The 19,243-nt window shown below is 36.4% G+C and overlaps 2 protein-coding genes across 2 annotated transcripts in view; one reads left to right on the plus strand and one right to left on the minus strand.

Moving 5' to 3' along the window:
• The window catches only part of Mfsd14a (major facilitator superfamily domain containing 14A), a 51,412-nt gene extending 34,163 nt beyond the window's left edge, over positions 1-17,249 (plus strand). Inside the window, exons 6-12 of the mRNA XM_010639060.2 lie at positions 599-817; positions 1,131-1,244; positions 1,959-2,030; positions 9,918-10,030; positions 11,447-11,544; positions 12,510-12,673; positions 15,985-17,249. Of these exons, the coding sequence (XP_010637362.1) occupies positions 599-817; positions 1,131-1,244; positions 1,959-2,030; positions 9,918-10,030; positions 11,447-11,544; positions 12,510-12,673; positions 15,985-16,191 (987 nt within the window). The 3' untranslated portion in view covers positions 16,192-17,249. The remainder of the gene's footprint in view (positions 1-598; positions 818-1,130; positions 1,245-1,958; positions 2,031-9,917; positions 10,031-11,446; positions 11,545-12,509; positions 12,674-15,984) is intronic.
• Positions 17,250-17,547: 298 nt separating this feature from the next.
• Positions 17,548-19,243, minus strand: part of Sass6 (SAS-6 centriolar assembly protein) — a 42,153-nt gene continuing 40,457 nt past the window's right edge. The window contains exon 17 of the mRNA XM_010639069.3: positions 17,548-19,199. Coding sequence (XP_010637371.1) covers positions 19,093-19,199 — 107 coding nt within the window. The 3' untranslated portion in view covers positions 17,548-19,092. The remainder of the gene's footprint in view (positions 19,200-19,243) is intronic.

Consider the following 19,243-nt stretch of genomic DNA (forward strand, 5'->3'; position numbering starts at 1 on the left):
TTTTTTTTTTTTTTTTTTTGGTACTGGGGATTGAACTAGGGTCCTTGCATTTGCAAGGCAGGTGCTGGAACCACTGAGCTAAATCCCCGGCCTTCCTCAACTAAAGTTTTTTTGTTTTGTTTTTTCTTTTCTAAAATCTGTTTTACATGTAAAATTGCGAGTAGGATTTATTTGTACAACAGGCTCCAAGATTTAAAAGAAAGTTGGCCTTGCTGGGGTGTGGTGGCACACACCTGTAATCCCATCACTTACAAGTTTGAGGCAGGAGGATCACTGCAAGTTCAAGGCCAGCCTATAATACATATATAATACGTAGCGAAACACTGCCTCAAAAAAAAAAAGTTGGAAGCCATTGCTGTTAGAGGCTAGTACATATATCTTAGATATGTATCTAATCCATTTATCTTCCTGCAAAATAGAGTACAAGAGAAGTGGCACAGGTAAAAAGGGAGGTTGCAGTAGCAGCTCTCACTTAAAAGCTGTGAAAGAGAAAGGAGTGATGAACACCTTCTCACACCTTTCATCACACCTTAGGAAAGGATGTGGTAATAGCCAAGGTAACCTAGCTAATCCCCTCTCTGTCCTTAATTGCTTGCAGGTTTCAGCAACATTTGCTGCAAGTCTAGTCACCAGCCCTGCGATTGGGGCTTACCTCGGACGAGTGTATGGAGACAGCTTAGTGGTGGTCCTAGCTACAGCCATAGCTTTGCTAGATATTTGTTTTATTCTTGTTGCTGTGCCTGAGTCATTGCCTGAAAAGATGCGACCAGCATCGTGGGGAGCGCCCATTTCCTGGGAACAAGCTGACCCTTTTGCAGTAAGTTTATTTTTTTTTGTTGTTGTTGTTCTCTTTGGTGAAAAGAAAACAAAGAAAAAAATACATGATTCAATGAAATAAATTCATTGCAGTGTTAAGATTTTGCCACGCATGCTTTTTGGGGAAAGTATCTTGAATCAGTTTTTAACATTTCAAAATACTTTTTTGGAGTAATTTGGGGACTGAAATAAATTTTAAAAGGTAAGTAGTTGTCATCTGTGTACAATTCCAAAATGAATTTGTGCAGGTCCTTAAGGGCAACAGTTAATTGTTTTTGATATAAGACCTTATGTCAGTCTTTTTCTTGTTCTAGTCCTTAAAAAAAGTGGGCCAAGATTCGATAGTACTGCTCATCTGCATTACGGTGTTTCTCTCCTACGTACCAGAAGCAGGCCAATATTCCAGCTTTTTTTTATACCTCAGACAGGTAAAATCACATTCTAACAGAATGAACTTTTCTTTTATTATGTAGTGTCAAAAAAAATTATCTTGAGCGCGTTATAATTAACAGAGAACATTAAGATCCATATCACTTTGTAAACAACAGTCTGCTAGATTTAATCTCTTGTTCAGGGCGCCTGATATTCCTTATTCCTTTCTTAAAATGATTTTTGGTTTAGCCAAAAAGTTTTCCTTGTCAAGATTAGTAGTTTGAGTTTATTTGTTGCTGATTAGGGTATAGTATGCTTTAACTTGACCCGTTTATCTCTAGTTTCTCTTTCACTGAGAAGCTATGTAAGGAGGGCAGCTAACCAAAATGATAGCACAAACAAATTTTTTCCTTCTCAGCGCTAGGCTTACTAGAAAGGAGTCAAGCCTTTATCAGTACCTGGATAAAGCTGTGTTGTTTCTCTGTAAAATGAGTCTGAATGCTTGATAGCTATCTCCAGTTTAGAATAACCAAATTAAAATCAGCATATACAAATAGATATTTTTAGTGTGTTGACTCACTGTATTTTTCATCTTAAATTCTTTTTTAATGAATTAAAAATTGAAATAAATGAGTTAAATATTTAAACTTTTATTTATAAATGTTTTTTGCTGGTCCATTTAATGTTAATGTACATGTAGTTGCATTAGTATGGTACTTTTTATGTCTTTTTTTTTTTCCTCACTAATTTTACTTGTTCTGGAAACCTAGATCATGAAATTTTCACCAGAAAGTGTCGCAGCGTTCATAGCAGTCCTTGGCGTTCTTTCCATTATTGCACAGGTGAGTTTCCTTTTTGATAGATTGATGTAGAGTCTGACCCTGACTGGCCATCCAAGTGGGGCCTCACAGAGACTGATAGCAGTAAAGTCTTACGTTGCATTTTATACTGTTCTTGACCAGTCACAGCAGCAGTAAGCACCTAGTAAATCCAAGCAGTCATACTGTGTATAGTGCTAAATTGAAGGACTTTTACAGGGAATTTGTTCCCTGTTCAGCACATGGCACCTGGCATGAGGGATACAGAAGAAAAAGTCTCTTGAGAGTGCAAAATCTGGTGGGCAAATTTGCAAATAAAGGAGAAGGGTGTGGTTGGATTTGCATCATACAAATTGCTGCTGCAGCAGAGTCGTAGCGCTGGTGAGACTGGAAGGGATCAAGTAGCGCTTCAGCCAGCATTGCTGGCCCAACAGATCCAGGCACATAGGCCACAAGGAATAAGACCCTTAAATGACAGTTTGGTGTTTGTTGCTTACATAGGAACCATTTCTAAGAGGACAAATCACATTAAAAGCATGTTAGTTGGCTTTCAAAAACAAGTGAACAGGAGTGTGTGATCTGCATATATTGACAAATACATTTTATGACATGATTTACTAATACTATGAGTAGCTTCAAAAATAGAAAGATGGTCTTATAGTCTCATTCAAAAATGTACTATCAAGAATGACTGATTCCCTCTGGACCTTTCAGGCTTCTCTAGCAGCATGGAGCTGCTTGTGGTTCCCCATTTATGCTTCTGATTTGTTCATTTTATCCCTTATCCAAGTGTCTTTCTTCCTGCTCTATTTTCTGCATCCTGTTCTGCATCTGTGTGTCCTTTCTCTGGGTTCCTTTACTGATTTGGGTATATCTCTGTCACTGTTCAGGAAACACTTGTACAGCTCTTACCTGTGTGTTTCTGATTATTCTTTCCTCCAGAGTTAGTGAGCTCTAGTAGAGTTCAGAAAAAGAGGTTGAGGTTGTGTATTTATCTTTGTCATCCTTGGTTCCTTCCCTACCTTCTAAGCAGTGGCTGCCAAATTGAGCCACTGATGTTTTTCCAGTGTTTTAAGAAATTTTTAAAATTAGTAGTAAGCATTTAAAAATTGGGAAGTGTTATGTGAAATTACAGATATCCCCTCACATGATTATATCTGCTAACACCAAACAGATCCACCTTCCAGTGGGAGTCAGATAGTTGCTGTCATTTTGGGGGCCTTTTTTCTCGCCATAGGCTATATTACAAACAGTGTGTAATTCCTAGTGTACTAAGTAAATGTTTACATGAGAACATAGCTGTCATTAGTTCTATACTTTTCTTCATGTTTCCTGTCTAGTTCCCTATTTGTTGGTGAGTTGTAAATTTATACCTGCAGGTCAATCCTGAAATCTGATGGGCCTCTCCAAACATGGCCAAAGCTAAAATCTGGATTCCTCCTCCCAGCACTCCTCAACTCTTCAGAAGCACCACCACCTGGTTGCTTGGGCCAGAAACCTTGGCATCATTCCCTACCCCTTACCCCAGGACCCCACATCCGGGCTATTGAATTATACTTCTGTCACCTCCAAAATACGACCTGCGTTGGACCATTTCTCATGTTCTCCGTTATAAGAAACCCAGTCTCAGCCATAGCAGTAGCCTCCTCATGGTGACTCTGCTACTGTTCTTGCTTCCTCATAGCTCATTCTCTAGTTGGCAGATTAATTTTTTAAAGTGGAAATGCAATCATTTTTTCTAAAACTCACTTTGTTGCAACCAGCATAAAATATAAACTGACATGACCTCATTTCTCTCTACTCTGCCTTAAGTTCCATTCTGGGGCCATTGTGTTGTCTGTTGCCCTCACTCGGGGTGCTCTTTCCCTCAGAACTTTACAGAACTGTCTCTTTCTCCTCACTCAGCTCTCTCCTCAGACGTCACCTCAGAAAGACCTTCCTTGTCTGTGTGGATTCATGCAGCATTTCTATCTTTCTTTAATTTCTTATTGCATTGACAAAGTGGAATTATATTACTTGTGAAATAAGTGTGAAAATGTCCATCCTCCCTAGAATAGAAGGTAGTGTGTGCTGACTGGTACTTGGACTTATTTATCATTCTGTCCTCAGACTTACGAGTAAGACTTGGACTCAGTAGGAACCTGGCGGATATTTATTGTCTGAAATTGACCAAAGCTAATGTCAGCGTTAACTGTTGAATCAGTGATGTGATCTTGGTTAGGTCATTTTAGCCTTTTGACTCAATTCTCTCATCTTCAAAATGAGAGTTAAAGGAAACAGATTTTTTTCTATCACACTGTATAAATGCGTGTCATTAATTTTGAGTTGCAAACATTATGATATTTACAGTTGTGCATGCTTTCATCAACACTGAACAAAGAACTTACTAGGTGCTAGTACAAAGGTAAATAAAAGTATATAATGCCTTCAAGAAAGAAATGGATGGATCTTTTTAAGAACGTCATAGGATTAAGTGTCAGTGCCCTTCAGATCTTCATGTCACAAGACAGTGTGAGAAGGCAAATGAGAGGTCTGTACTGTACTTATCCCACAAAGTGGGCTGCTATTTCTGATCCAATTTTAAAGGCTCTCCCATAGCCCAAAGAAAATGTTTGCTTCAGTCAGTGTATCTGTAAAATGGAAATGGGGCTAGTTTTTTTTGCTGTTTTTGGTGCTGAGACTGAACTCAGGGTCTCAAGCTGAACCTTGTTTAATGAGGTAGGATTTACTTGATAACTCCTTCCTTCAGAGGGAAATATACTGAATTCTCTAAATGTGGCCAATTAGGTTGGACTAAGGGATGTGTGATGACAACATGTTCTAAGAGGGTTTTGGTGTTTTTCATGGTCTATGCTTGCAAAACATCAGCGTCTTTAGACTGGTATTCCTGAAAGAGTATCTGCTTCACAGTACACTGCTGACTGATGAGCATGTTTCCAGAGCTGGAGTTCTCTGCTTCCTGGTGGAAATGGCCGGGATTTTGTCATAGGTCATTCTGCTTTTCAAGAGCAAGCCTCTGTGGTTGCATTTAGCAATGATGAGAAAAAATGTTTCCTGCTTTCTGAGTTTCTAGAGCCATAAAATGAATCACAGCTTTTCACATGGAAGTGCTACATCGAGGATAATCTTGAGTTTAGTTTAACAAACTTACTCAGTTTTGCATTATAGTTCCATGTTCCAGCCAATTTGATGCCACAGAACTTTGGTTATACGTAGATTTCTTTTTCATAATTAAAACCAATATCTGTTATAGTCCAAATCAAATCAAGAGAGAAATATTTTCATCCTAATAATTTCTAATCTTTTAGTTATTTTTGTAATTCTGGCCACCAGTCCCCATCCACAAACCATGGAAGCGTTTATTTACTACATTAGATGGAAGTAGCAAGTATGTAGTTTGCATTTAATTAAGGGAAATAAAAGTTGAAAATATTTTGCACACTCATCAAACTGGAAAATGCTAGCTTCAGACTGAAAGGGTGACTGTATTCATCATTTGAGCTTGTTATTAGCCAACTGCTGATCTGCATGAGTTCCCGTTTTTGGACTGTGGCTGAAGAATGAATAAATACTACACAATAGCCAAGCCTCATGGATTTAGTCTTGCACTTACATGATTTCAGTGAAAGTCTTAAGAAAGCTTTCAGGGAGGATGGCGCACACCTATTTTATTTATTTATTTATTTAGTTTTTGGGGTACTGTGCTTGCAAGGCAGGCGCTGGAACCACTGAGCCAAATCCCCAGCCCCTGGCGCACACCTATAAATTACAGCATTCAGGAAGCTGAATCAGGAGGATCACTGCAAGTTTTAGGCTACACAGTGATACAGCAAGTGAGTTTGGAGCCAGCCTGAACTATATAGTGAGACTCTGTCTTTAAAATAAAATTTTTAAAAAAGTTTTGAATCTTAATTGTTCAAAAATCCTTAAAAGAATTTTTACTTGTTTTTGTTTTGTTACTGGCAAATTTGTGACCAAATCTGATTAAACTCTTACAGAATTTAATTTAAAGCATTATACTTTGCCATTGTGAGATTCAGTTATAAAATAATAATTTCTTGAATTAGTTTCACTTTCTCCACGGACTTGCTAGCTGTCATATAAGTGTACTTAAACTTCAGAATAGTAAAAAAATATTTTCTAATGTTCACAGGTCATTGCTAGATTTCAGTGAACTCTGAATTATTATTACTATTTTTGGATTTTTTTGTACTGGGGATTAAACTCGAGACCTTCTGCTTTCGAGGCCCCACTGTACCCATGTACTTCTAATTGAGTTTATTAAAGGCGTACTGTATGCCAGGCACAATATTCAGTGCTTTATGCAGATATATCTCATTTCATTGACTGAAATACCTGCTGCTATCCTCGTTTTGTAAGATAGAAAACCGAGGCTCTCTGTGAAGTGATTTGCATAGTCAGCAGAGCCAGAATTATGATCCAGGCTGTTTTCTATGCTTTGTAACTATACCACTCTAAGTAAATCACATGTATTAAAAAACTGATGTACTGTTGATGAAACTATTAGAATCTCAGTTGTAGATTTAGAATTAGGTGGTAATCTCCATCTTTCATTCTGTACTTAAACCAAAATTAAAATGGATCAAAGACCTAGACACTAAAACAGAAGCACTGAATCTGCTGGAAGGTAGAATAGGTACAACTTGTAGGCATAGGCAAGAACTCTCTGAACAAAGCCCCAATTGCCCAAGCAATAGTATAAGAATCAACAAATGATGGGATTATATAAAATTTAAAAGCTTCAGCACAGCAGAGGAAACAACAGAGTGCAGAGACACAGAGACCTACAGGATGGGAAAAAAATGTTACGAGCTACTTCTTGGACAGCAAACTAATATCTAGAATAAATAAAGCTCAAAACCATTAGACTCCTCAAAATGAAAGGCCCAATTAAAAATGGGCAATTGAAATGACACTTTTCAGAAGTACGAGTGGCCATTAAGTACCTAAAACAATGTTAAGCAGTTTTGGCTGTTAGAGAAGTGCAGATCAGAACAACACTGAAAGTTGTCATATTCCAGAAAGAATATCATCATGAACTTAAAAAACAAGAAATGCTGGTGAGATTGTGGGAGAAAAGGAACTTTTCTACAATGCTGATGGAAATGCACACTCATACTATTATGGAGATCAGTATGGTGATTCTCAGAAAGTAAAAATAAAAATTACATTCAACCCACCTGTACCTCTTCTAGGGGTCCTCCTGAATTATTACATGAATACCCACGTTTATAGCAGTACAACTCATGATAGACAAATCTTGGAAGTGGCCTGTACATCAGCAGATAAGTGGGTAAAGAAAATGTGTGGTATATAGTATGCAAATAATTCAGCAGTGAAGAAAGATAACATCTGAGTTAACTGTAGGGAAATACATGCCTCTTGATCCTAATGCTAAGAAAATAATTAAGAATCACATACAAACATTCTGGACTAACTTTTACTTATAAAAATTTCTTTAAAGCTAAAACATAATATGTCTCAGTCATTAGTTACACCACTTAAGCCTTTGATTTTTAGAGACAGTGTCTCACTATGTAGTTGAGACTGACCTGGAACTCACTATGTAACCTAGGCTGGTCTCAAACTCACAGCGATCCTCCTGCCTCAGCCTCACGAGTGCTGGGATTACCAGAGTGCACCACCACGGCTGATCTTAAGCCTATTTTTAATGTCTGATATACTTGGCCCTCAGAAATGTACTGAATGCAAAAGTTTTACCTTTCACTTTTTTTTCCCTAACCTTAATCTAGAGCAATATCAACAAAAGGATGTCTCTCTTCTTTGCCTCAGCTTCCCAGGCAGCTACCTATGATTTCACCTATGCACCACTACACCTGACAGAGGGATCCTTCATCTCCTTACATGACCTAGAGCCATGAGCTCACATACATTCAAGACAAGTATTGCTGTAAAACTAAACTGTGGAAAAGTAGTCATTGTCCTGTTATAGAGTGAATTTATTAAATTGTTTTTTTTCCATTAAGTTTATTGGTACATTTTAGGTATACAGTACAGTTACATTCATCATTAAGATCTTGTGTCTTTACATGGTGTATCTTGGGTCTTATTTTTCCTCCATTCTCCTGGCCTCCCTTAACCACCCCCTCCACCCTTCCTAATTTACAATAACTTTGTTTCCATGTTTTTCCATTTCTAATATTTTTTCTTTTCCCTTCTTTGCTTTTCTTTATTCCTCCCACTTCCACTATGCCTTTGGACATTTTCTTGCTATTTCACAATATCAGTTATACATTTTGATCCTTGTTTACACTTTCAGTTTTTTATACCAGAGAAACTATTGGGTATTTACACGTGTCCTATTTATTTCACTTAGGAGTATGGCCTCAATGTGCATCCACTTAGCTATAAATATCTCTAGTTTCTCATTCTTTATGGCTGAGTAGTACTCCATTATATAAAAACACCACATCTTTATCCATTCTCCAGCTGATGGGCAGCTGGGCTGATTCCAAGTTTCAGCTATCACAAACTATGCTGCTATAAACATGGGTGCTCATATATCACTGTGGCGTGATTCTTTTCATTCATTTGGGAAGTTACCCAGCAGAGGGATAGCTGGGTCAAATGGAACCTCTAGTCCCAGCTCTTTGAGGTATCGCCATATTGACTTCCATAGTCTGCACTCACACCAATAATGGAGAAGGGTTCCTTTCTCCCCACAGCCCTGTCAGCATTTGTTACTGGCTGGTTTCGTGATAGCCACTCTTTCTGAAGTGAAGTGGAATCTCAGTGTTGTTTTCATCGGCATCTCTCAAATGACCAGTGATTTGAACATTTTTTCACTATGTTTATTTGCTGCTTTTACTTGTTTGAGAAATGTCTGTTCATTTCATATGCCCATTTTTGAATTGGGTCTTTACATTTGGGGGGTTCTGATTTTTTATTTATGTATTCTAGATAGTAGACCTTTGCCTGAGGAACAGCTGGTAAAATTTTTTTCCCCGTATTTGCTGTTTTTTAATTTTTCTTGCATTGCAGAAGCTTTTTAATGAGATCCCAGTTGATTTTTTATGCTAATTCCCCTGCTACTTTGGATTTGTTCATGAAGTCTTTTCTTTTGCCATTGTCTTTGAGAGTACTATCTAACTTATCTTCTAGCAAGTTTAGTGTTTCTGTTTTAATATTTAGATCTTTAATCCACTTGGATTTTAGTTTAGTGCATGGTGAAAGATAGGGGTCTTGTTTTAATCTTTGGCAAGTTGAAATCCAGTTTTCCAACACCATTTATTAAAGAATGCTGTCTTTCTTCCAGTGGCTCCTTCATCAAAGATGAGGTAGCTGAGTAAGTCTGGAGTTGTTTCTGCATCGTCTAATTTATTTCACTGATTCTTGGTCCTTTTCTTTGCCAGTGCCATGCTGTTTTTATTACAGTGGCTTTGTAGTATAGTTTCAAGTTGGGAATTGTTATACCCTCTGCCATGTCTCTTTTGCCTAGAATGGCTTTTGCTATTCTAGGTCTCTTGTGGTTCCAAATAAATTTTTGGATTGTTTTCTCTAGTTTTATGAAATGCACTATCGGGATGTCAATAGGGATTGTATTAAATCTGTATAGCAGTTTTGGAAGTGTGACCATTTTCACTATATTGGTTCTTACTACCCAGGAACAGGGAATGTCTTTCCATTTTCTTACATCCTCTTCGATCTCTTTTTTCAGAGTGCTATAGTTCTCAGTGTAGCAGTCTTTTGCTTCCTTTGTGAGACTGATTCCTAGATATTTAATTTTTGGAGGATGCTATTGTGAAGGGGATTGTTTCCCTAATTTCTCTCTCGATGAGTCTGTTATTTGTGTACAAGAAGGCCATTGATTTTTGAGAATAGGTTTTAAAAAATTTATTCTGATAAACTTTTTTTTTTCTTTTTCCCCAGACCATAGTCCTGAGTTTTCTTATGAGGTCAATTGGAAATAAGAACACCATTTTATTGGGTTTGGGATTTCAAATATTACAGCTGGCATGGTATGGATTTGGTTCAGAACCTTGGTAAGTATAATTGTTTTAATGTTCATTTTCTTAATGTAGGTATTTTATTTTTTTATTTTTGGGACTGGGGATCAAACTCAAGTCCTTGTGCTTGTGAGGCAGTCGCCAGAACTACTGAGCTAAATCCCCCACCCTAATTTGGGTATGTTAAACTTTGCTTCTCAGTGAAGGCCTAGACTTTATACTTTTGCAATGCTATTCCTTCAAAATGTGTATAATTTTCCACTTCTGTATGTAGATATTCTAGAGTGGCTTAAGGGTGGAAAGGTGACATTTTATAGCTAAGTGACCAGCTGAAGTTTTACATGACGTTATTGAGCTTTTGAATTCCTAAGGAGCATTTAGTCAAGATCACCTTCTCACTTGGAAAAAGCATGAAATTCCCCAGCAACTAGGCTCTGAAAATTGGCATTATTTCCTTTTTTGTTTTTTGTGTATATAATCATTGACAGCAAATGAAAAGTGGGCTGAAGTCCACTTGTTCCTGGTTTCATGCTTAATCTCAGTTTTTCTTGCATTCTGATTTCCTGTAGGAAGATGATAGTAAAAGGGTGACAATGGTGGCCTTCCCACATATACTGTTGTATACAGGTGTTACGTATGGAACTGAATTCCATGGGTTATACTTATGTTCCAATCAACTGCCTATAGTACCTTGTCTGTGTTTGGACTTGGGTATGAGTAAACATCAAAAATGTGTTTTGACAGCTGGGTGTGGTGGTGCACACCTGTAATCCCAGCACTTGGGAGGCTGAGGCAGGAGGATCACTGTGAGTTCGAGACCAGCCATGGCTACCTAAGTGAGTTCCAGGTCAGCCTCAACTACATAATGAGACCCTGTCTCAAAACAGAACAAAACAAAACAAAAATGTGTTTTGGTGGATGATTTTTTTCTCCAGTCTCACAAAAGTGCTTACAGTTTAAATTATCAAAAAATATAACGTCAAGCCAAGAGCATCCAGTTTACTTAGACTTTTGAATTTAAGGATTAGATCAAATCAGTGATGTCTTTATACTGAATTACAAGTCTGAGTTATTATTAGACTTGCTGGCTTATTAAATTTAGAAGCATTTTGATGTTTCTTTACTTGTATTATATATTATTCTCACTATCTCTGCTTTCTCCAGAAAAAAATCCCCATGACAGTTTACAGTTTCACATGATATCCCAGTTTTTTATTAAAAACTCACACCCTTGTTGTGAATAAGTAGTTGTTTCTTTTTGAGCATAACAAGATGACTTGCCCAGAGATACCTAGGAAGAAATAGAGCAAGCATGGCTCCCCTTCCTCCTGTACCACAGCCATTGTACAGTAAGAGTCACTTGATTTGAAGTATGTAGACCTTGATGGGTAAAGTGGAAATGAAGCATTTATTTTATTTTATATTATTTTTGTTCTGCTTCTTTGATCACAGGATGATGTGGGCTGCTGGGGCCGTAGCAGCCATGTCTAGCATTACCTTTCCAGCTGTTAGTGCACTGGTTTCACGAACGGCTGATGCTGACCAACAGGGTGAGTTGGTAGGAACCAGTGACATTTATTTAAAAGCACAGAATATTCTGATCCTGTTTTCTCTGTCTCATGTACAAGAACTGAAATGTGTGTCTTTAAGATAGAGAATCCTAAAATTATTGTCAGTGGTAAGCAAGAAGAGCAGATTCTAGGGTTTTACATCAGGTAGGTGTACATTCCCTTGTTTCTCACTTTGAGCATGTGGTCCTCTCCTTTTGGGAAGAAATTTAGCAAGTTTCATTAAGCATTTATTGTTTGCTTATGTTACACTAGACAGTTTGGGATACATTCATAGCCTTTTTATCAAAAGTGTACCATTTCAGTTATCTAAAGACATATAAACATAAAACTCTTATGCTTTTGTGATAGGAACATTTAATTATTGGAATGTAAATAGAGGAGGCATAATTCCTTGAAAAAGATACTTTTTTGGTTGTTGTTCATAAGGAAAAAAATGTGAAAGAAAGGCAGTGGTTACTTAGTAAAATGAGGAAAGCCTGTAGCTAAAGAATACGTTGCATTTTAAATTGAAGAGAAGGTTCCAGAGATACAAACAAACCCAACAGCACTGTATATGTATTTATCTAAAGCAGCCTTCTGTAGTCTCTTGGGAATTTTTTTGGTGGGTGCTGGGGATTGAACTCAGGCCCTGCGGTTGTGAGGCATCCCCAGTGCCACTGAGCTACATCCCCAGCACCTCTTGAGAAATTTTTCAGTTGTGATCTCATGGCTGACTTTTAACCAGGGGTGTTTTTGCTTAGTTATTTCTGTTCAGCCTATATACATAGGTATGAGTATGGATTCATGTTTGCATAAGGTGTACTATGTAGAGCTGATGGCTTTCAAGGTGTTTTTAATGCCATTGTCTGTTAAAAGTCTTGATTTCATGTTGACTGCACATTTATCCTGGTTTTTAGAGTACGAGATAGGTATAGTGTACTAAATAATTTCTGTAAACATTGTAGGTGTTGTTCAAGGAATGATAACAGGAATTCGAGGATTGTGCAATGGCTTGGGGCCAGCCCTTTATGGATTCATTTTCTACATATTCCACGTGGAACTTAAAGAACTGCCAATAACAGGAACAGACTTGGGGACAAACACAAGCCCTCAGCACCATTTTGAACAGGTAATTCTTCATTTACATGATAAAATTGTGTAGTTTATGATTTTTGGCATCATTATTTTTTTTTTTTAAGATTGACTAAAGCATGTAAAAACCAAAGTCTAAACTGAAAATGGGGGGGGGCAAAGACAAGGGACTGTGTTCTCCTTACATTGGCTGTTGAGTCTTTCCCTCTTAAGAATGATAAATTTATCTAGTTTGTCAAATCACATCTAGCGATGTATGTTAACTACGGCTGTGTATAACTTTTTGTTTCCTGAGGCTTAGTTTTTCCTGTTAAGCCTGCCTCTGTGCAGTATGTCAGTTGTATGTGTCTTTGTTAACTTGTTTGCTTTATTTCATCCTCGTATCTGAAAATACTAATGCCAAACAACATTGATCATTTTAGTGAATAGAAACTTGGTTTTCTGGGAAACTTTTATTATTAGTACCTATTTATTTTATAGAATTTTTGGTTTCTGTGTGTATATTTTGATCACATCCATCCCATTATACTTCCCTCCCCCTCATTCCTTTCTTCTGTTCTCAAAATCATTCCCTTTTTTTTTACTGTGTGTCATCTTTTAGATTGCACTTATCAGGACGGATACATGGTACTTGTCTGAGTGTAGCATATTTCGCTCAGTACGATGGTCTCCAGACACCCATTTGCCTGCAAATGATAGAATTTTGTTCTTCCCTCTGACCAATTCTCCATTTTGTACTGTATCTGTATTATGTTTTCTTTGTCCATTCTTCTGTTGAGAGGCGCCAGGGCTGGTTTCCGATCTTGGCTGTTGTGAATTGTCACAGTAAACATGGATATGCAGGTATCCCTGGAAGATGCTGACTTCCGAGTGTATTACTAGAGATACAGCTAGATCAAATGGTAGCTCTATATTTTTAGTTTTAGGAGAAATCTCTATACTGATTTCCGTAGTGGCTGCACTGTTTTACATTCCCATGAGCAGTGTGGGGTTCTTTCCTCTTCAATCTCACCAGCATTTATTATTTTGTATTCTTGTTTTTTTGTTTGTTTGTTTTATACTGGGGATTGAACTCAGGACCTTGAACTTGTGAGGCACAGTGCCACTGAGCTAAATGCCTGGCTCCTATTGTTTTGTATTCTTGACAATAGCCATTCTGAATAGGGTTAGGGGAATTGCAGTGCAATTTTGACTTAAACTTCTCCAATGGCTAAAGAAGTTGAAATTTTTTTCATATAGTTATTGGACATTTGTACTTCTGAGAAGTGTCTGTTCAGTTCATTTGCTCATTTACTGAGTGGGCTATTTGATTTTTCAGTTTTTTGTTTTTTTAGTTCAGTATATATATTTTAGGTATTAGTCTTGTGTGTGAAGAGTAGCTGGCCAAGATTTTCTCCCTTTCTGTAGGCTCTTTATTCCCTTACTGTGCAGAAACTTTAATTTGATGTAGTCTGATTTGTTGATTCTTGCTATTATTTCCTCTGCTATTGGAGTCCTAAAAATCTCTCTGTGCCTCTAGCGTCATGTTTCTCCTTTTGTTCCCCCGCTGGCAATTTCAAACTTTGAGGTCTTATACCTAAGACTTGGATCCATTCTGAATTTGTTTTTGTACAATGTGCTAGGTAGGGATCTATTTTCAGTCCTCTACAAATGTATATACTGTTTTCCCAGCACTATTAAAGAGGCTGTCTTTTCTCCAGTTTGTATTTTTGGTTTATCAGAATCACATGGGTGTGCTTGCATGTTTGTGTGCCCTCTGTTCTGTTTCAGTGATCTGTGTTTGTTTGTTTGTTTTTTGAGATAGATTCTTAGTATGTAGCCAGGGCTGGCATTGAGCTTGCAGTGATCATCCTGCCTCAGCCTCCCAAATGTTGGGACTACAGGTATTTGCCACCATTGGCTTTTAATATAAGTAGATACTGTGATGCCTTCAGTCTTGGTCCCCCCCACCCCCCCACCTCAGGATTTCTTTGGGTATTCTGCATTTTTTGTTTCTGTATGAATTTTAGGATTGTTTTTTCTAGTTCTGTGAAGGATAATGGTATTTTGATAGAGACTGCATTGAATCTGTATATCACTTTTGGTAATCCATGGCTATTTAAACATTAATTGTGCTGATCCACAAACATGGGAGGTGTTTCTATCATCTTCAGTTTCTTTCTTCACTGTCCTGTAATTTTTATTGTACAGGTTGTCTTTCACCTTTTTTAGATTGACCCCTAATTTGAAGCTATTGTGAATGGAATTGTTTTCTTGATATCTTGGCTCATTGACTATTGGTGTATAAAAAACTATTGATTTTACATGCTGCAGGAATGCAATTTCCATTTTAAATCAGAGGAAATGGTAATTGAGTTTACTACTGGAATTACTACTGCTTTCCTTTAGGGCTATCAAATTAAGGCATTTTTAAGGCATTTAGAACCTGTTTTCAGATTTTGTGTTAAAAGTAATGACGTGGCATTTCTGTATAGGCTTCTTTGCTAATTTTAAAGTTCTTGGTATTTTTATTATTAGGGTTTATTTTTCATTTTTTATTTTTTTGCTACCAGGGATCAAACTTGGGCCCTTGTGCCTACGGGCAGGAGGCGAAATGATTGAGCCAAATCCCTGGTCTATTAATTTTACAAACCAAATTTCCATGATTCATGTTTTTATCATATCCATTCCCCCTATTCTCTTCCTCTTTGTCTAATAATAGTCTCTACTTTCATGTCATTTTTTAGATTCCACATAATAGGAAGAAAATTATATTAACACTTTTCTAGTGTATTTCACTTAATATGACGACCTCCAGTTGCATCCATTATCTTGCAAATGACATTCTGTTTTTTATAGCTGAGCGATACTCCTTGTGTATATACCACATCTTTATTCACTTGCCTGTTGGTAGGCACCTAGGCTGGTGCCATGTCTTGGCTACTGTGAATTGTGCCATAGTAAATGTCAGTATACAGGTGTCCATATGGTATGCTGACTTTAATTCCTTCAGGTATAGAAGGAATGTAGTATAGCTGGATCAAATGGCAGCTCTCGTTTTAGTTTTTTGGTTCTTTTTGGTACTGGGCATCGAACTCACGTCCTTGACCTTGCGAGGCAGGTGGTGTAAACTAAATACCCAGCCTTATTTTTAGTTTTTTTGATTGTTTTATGAATCCTTATTTCCAGAATTTTACAATGACAGTAAATATCCCTTTTCTCCTGAGAAGGGAATTCTTTTTATAACTATGGCTTTAATAAAATCATAGGATGGTAATTCACAATGATCAGTTCTTACTGAAAGATAAGCAGTTTGTTCTGATGAACAAGTTATTTGTGCGAAAACCCTAATTATTTTTTCTTTCTCAGAATTCCATCATCCCCGGGCCTCCCTTCCTTTTTGGAGCCTGCTCGGTACTGCTGGCTCTGCTTGTCGCCTTGTTTATTCCGGAACATACCAATTTAAGCTTACGGTCCAGCAGTTGGAGAAAGCACTGTGGCAGTCACAGCCATCCACATGGTACACAAGCGCCGGGAGAGGCCAAAGAACCTTTACTCCAGGATACAAATGTGTGATGACTGAAATCAGGAAGATGTTTCTGTCAGCACCCAGGTCTTAGTTTTCACTTGTAGTTCTGGATGTACACTCCATTCCCATCTGCAGGTACTTTAAGATTATCTCAAGAAATGTATTTGCGTGAACTCCGTGGGAACTAAAGAAAGAACCGGACAGTTTTCCAAAGATATTACAGTTTCTTTTGAAAAGAAACCTTTTGTTTATTAGCACCAGTTTCTTGCCACTAAACTGTTTTATTACACATCCTTTAATTAAAAACTGTATATGTAACTTCCTAGATATTAGCATATATTTCTCTGCTACCATTTCCTTATGGTGTTGAGCTTTAACTCTATGCTCTCAGTGAGACTGAATAGGTATTAGGATTGTGGACCTGTTCATTTTTAACATTGTAAAATCCCGAGTCCGATTTTTAATATTGTAAAATCTTGGGTTAAATAATTCAAAGCCTTAATGCAGATGCACTAAAATAAATGGTAAATGAATTGTTTGCATTAAAAAAAAATTAAGAAAATTGTACTAAATCTGAATCATGCTTCAAGCTTGTTTGCAGTAATTTTATTTTACAAATCTGTTTTTGAAGTGAGAAAATATCAGCCATTTAGAGTTTAAATTAGGATGGTGAGAGCCTGTAAATAAATGCAGGCTCAAATTTGTTTCCGAGTCACTACTGTATACCACTGTCTTTTTGTTTGCGTAATCATCAGAACCTCAACACTTGAATACATAATCTAAAAATTATATTAGTAAAGCTGGTAGCCTTGAAAATATCAATGGGATATCTATATGTAGATAAATATATATAGTGGCCTTTCAGGACTGTCACAGTAACACTTTATTTACAGAGCTAATGTTTATCCTAAATTTTCAGGACCCTAGGAGAGCTTTATACAATTACTGATGTGAATTTCTCTAAAGTGTATATTTTTGTGTCCAGTTATATTATTTAAAAAAAAGTGTTACTTTGTAAAAAATGTACATAAAGTTTATTGTATAGTTTACACTGTTTTCATCTTGTGTGTGGTTATTGCCTAATGCTTTTTAAACTTGCAACACTCACTGGTTAAATAAGGTCATAAAAATGTAAATATTGTTAATAAAATTAAATATTTTAATGATTTTTATAAAAAAGTCTTGATCTGTGAATCCCTATTAGGGCCTGTTTTAGCTTTATTATCATAATTGTTTCTAAGTAACAAAGCATCTCTGTTCAAATCCATTTCGTCACTATAAAATACCCTTACAGAAAAAAGTGGAAATTTAGTGTAAGATTTTTTTCATGTCATATTCAATGTAATTTTAATAACTTTATTAACAAAAGTTTATAGAAATAACATTAAAGGCAACATTCTGATTATTAACACATGTACAATTATACACTGGAAAGAAAACAACTTCAATTAAAATTTTAAGAGGTAGGCTAAAGTCTATATACATAATACAAAAAATTTCTAGCAGGGTGACATCAGAACAACTTCTTAATATTCAGTTTTCTATGTGGTATATGGAGAGGTATCTATGACTTTTAAAGCTAGAAGTATGTTACATATCCATCAAAACCCTGTCAGTGTTTATATATACATAATATAGAGTATTTACAGCAAAGCATATTCCCATGTTGCCGACTTCCCAGAATGTGCTTTCATGTTGTTATACCTGTTCTTATTAAGATAGTATATTTAAGAGAAAAGTCACTAAGTTAATGAATTTTCTGATTAGATCTGTATTTTAAGATAGCTGGCAATTGCCAGCAGTTTTCAAAGTAGGACTCAAGACATCTTAAAAAAAAAAAAAAAAAAAAAAAAACCCAGCAAAGATTCTGTCTTAACATAAACCAAGTAATGTTGGTGTATCATCTTGACATGTCTTTCTCCTCATCTATGTAAAGTATCTGAAAATAATTTGTAAACTATCAAATAGGCATTAGCACCTTGCAGATAAAAACTGATTTAGAGGACTCAAAGATAATGCTATTCTACATAGAGTGGTTGTCAATAAGAAAATAAAAATGGGGCCCTATGATTCTGGATGAATTTTAAAATTTTGTCCCAAGAAACTTAATTAAAACATTTAGTAAGAGGGAAGAGAAGAAATAGTTCTTTTGCCTACTTTATTAAGTAAACATTAAAATGAGTCCAGGTTCTGATATAAAAATAACTACAATGAATACTCATAATGCTCTTACACTAAAACTGTGATTCCAATTTTTTAAAACAATTCCATGGATACAAAATTAACTGCAAAACAGTTACAAATTGAAGAAAAATTTGATGACTGAACTTGAGCTCCAGTGACTAAAGCACTTTATACTTAATCTAGTCATATAAATAGTGTCTAAATTATTTGTACAAATATATTTAATAGACTCCACAGCTAATTTAAATGTTTCAAGGAACATACTCATACTTACTTGCTATGGAAGTTTAACTCATTTGTTACATAAAGTATGGCTAGGACTTTTCCCTTTAATATAAAGATCAAAAAATAGAGATAATCATTTTCATTCATAATTCTCAGGTGGCAACTTTAAAACATTTTACCAGTGAAACTGGTAAATGAGCTATTAGCATTCTTTGGTTTCTATTTTCTGAGCAGATTTGAGTTTACTCAGATTTAAAATATGATTAGAATATCCTTTATAAGGATCGATACACTCAGTTTAATGAAATTCATATTACTATTATTTTTATCAACAAGACCCCAAAATAATCACTTACTCGGACTCTACCAATCCCCAAGTACAAATGTGTTCCTGTACAGTAATCAGAGTTGTAAATGATCCAAACAACCTGACAAAAAGTAAAATCTGAAACTTGCCTGCTTAGGATTGGACTTCTGTTAACAGTTTTAAACCACCTGAGTTTGTAAAATGCCAATAAATGTATAAAATGGTGCTGGAATTAACTGCTTGACAACTGTCCAGGGAAGTAGGCTGAAGATGTGGAAGGGAGCACTGTGGGTTTGGAAGAAGTCTGCAGTGCTCCTAAAGTGCCATCTTTTTGATGGTCTGCAAATGAGGACAAAACAAAATGATTATTGTTACTTATGTCA

The sequence above is a fragment of the Fukomys damarensis genome, unplaced genomic scaffold (genome assembly GCF_012274545.1).
Source record: "Fukomys damarensis isolate Sample0158 unplaced genomic scaffold, DMR_v1.0_HiC HiC_scaffold_33, whole genome shotgun sequence".
Taxonomy (NCBI): domain Eukaryota; kingdom Metazoa; phylum Chordata; class Mammalia; order Rodentia; family Bathyergidae; genus Fukomys; species Fukomys damarensis.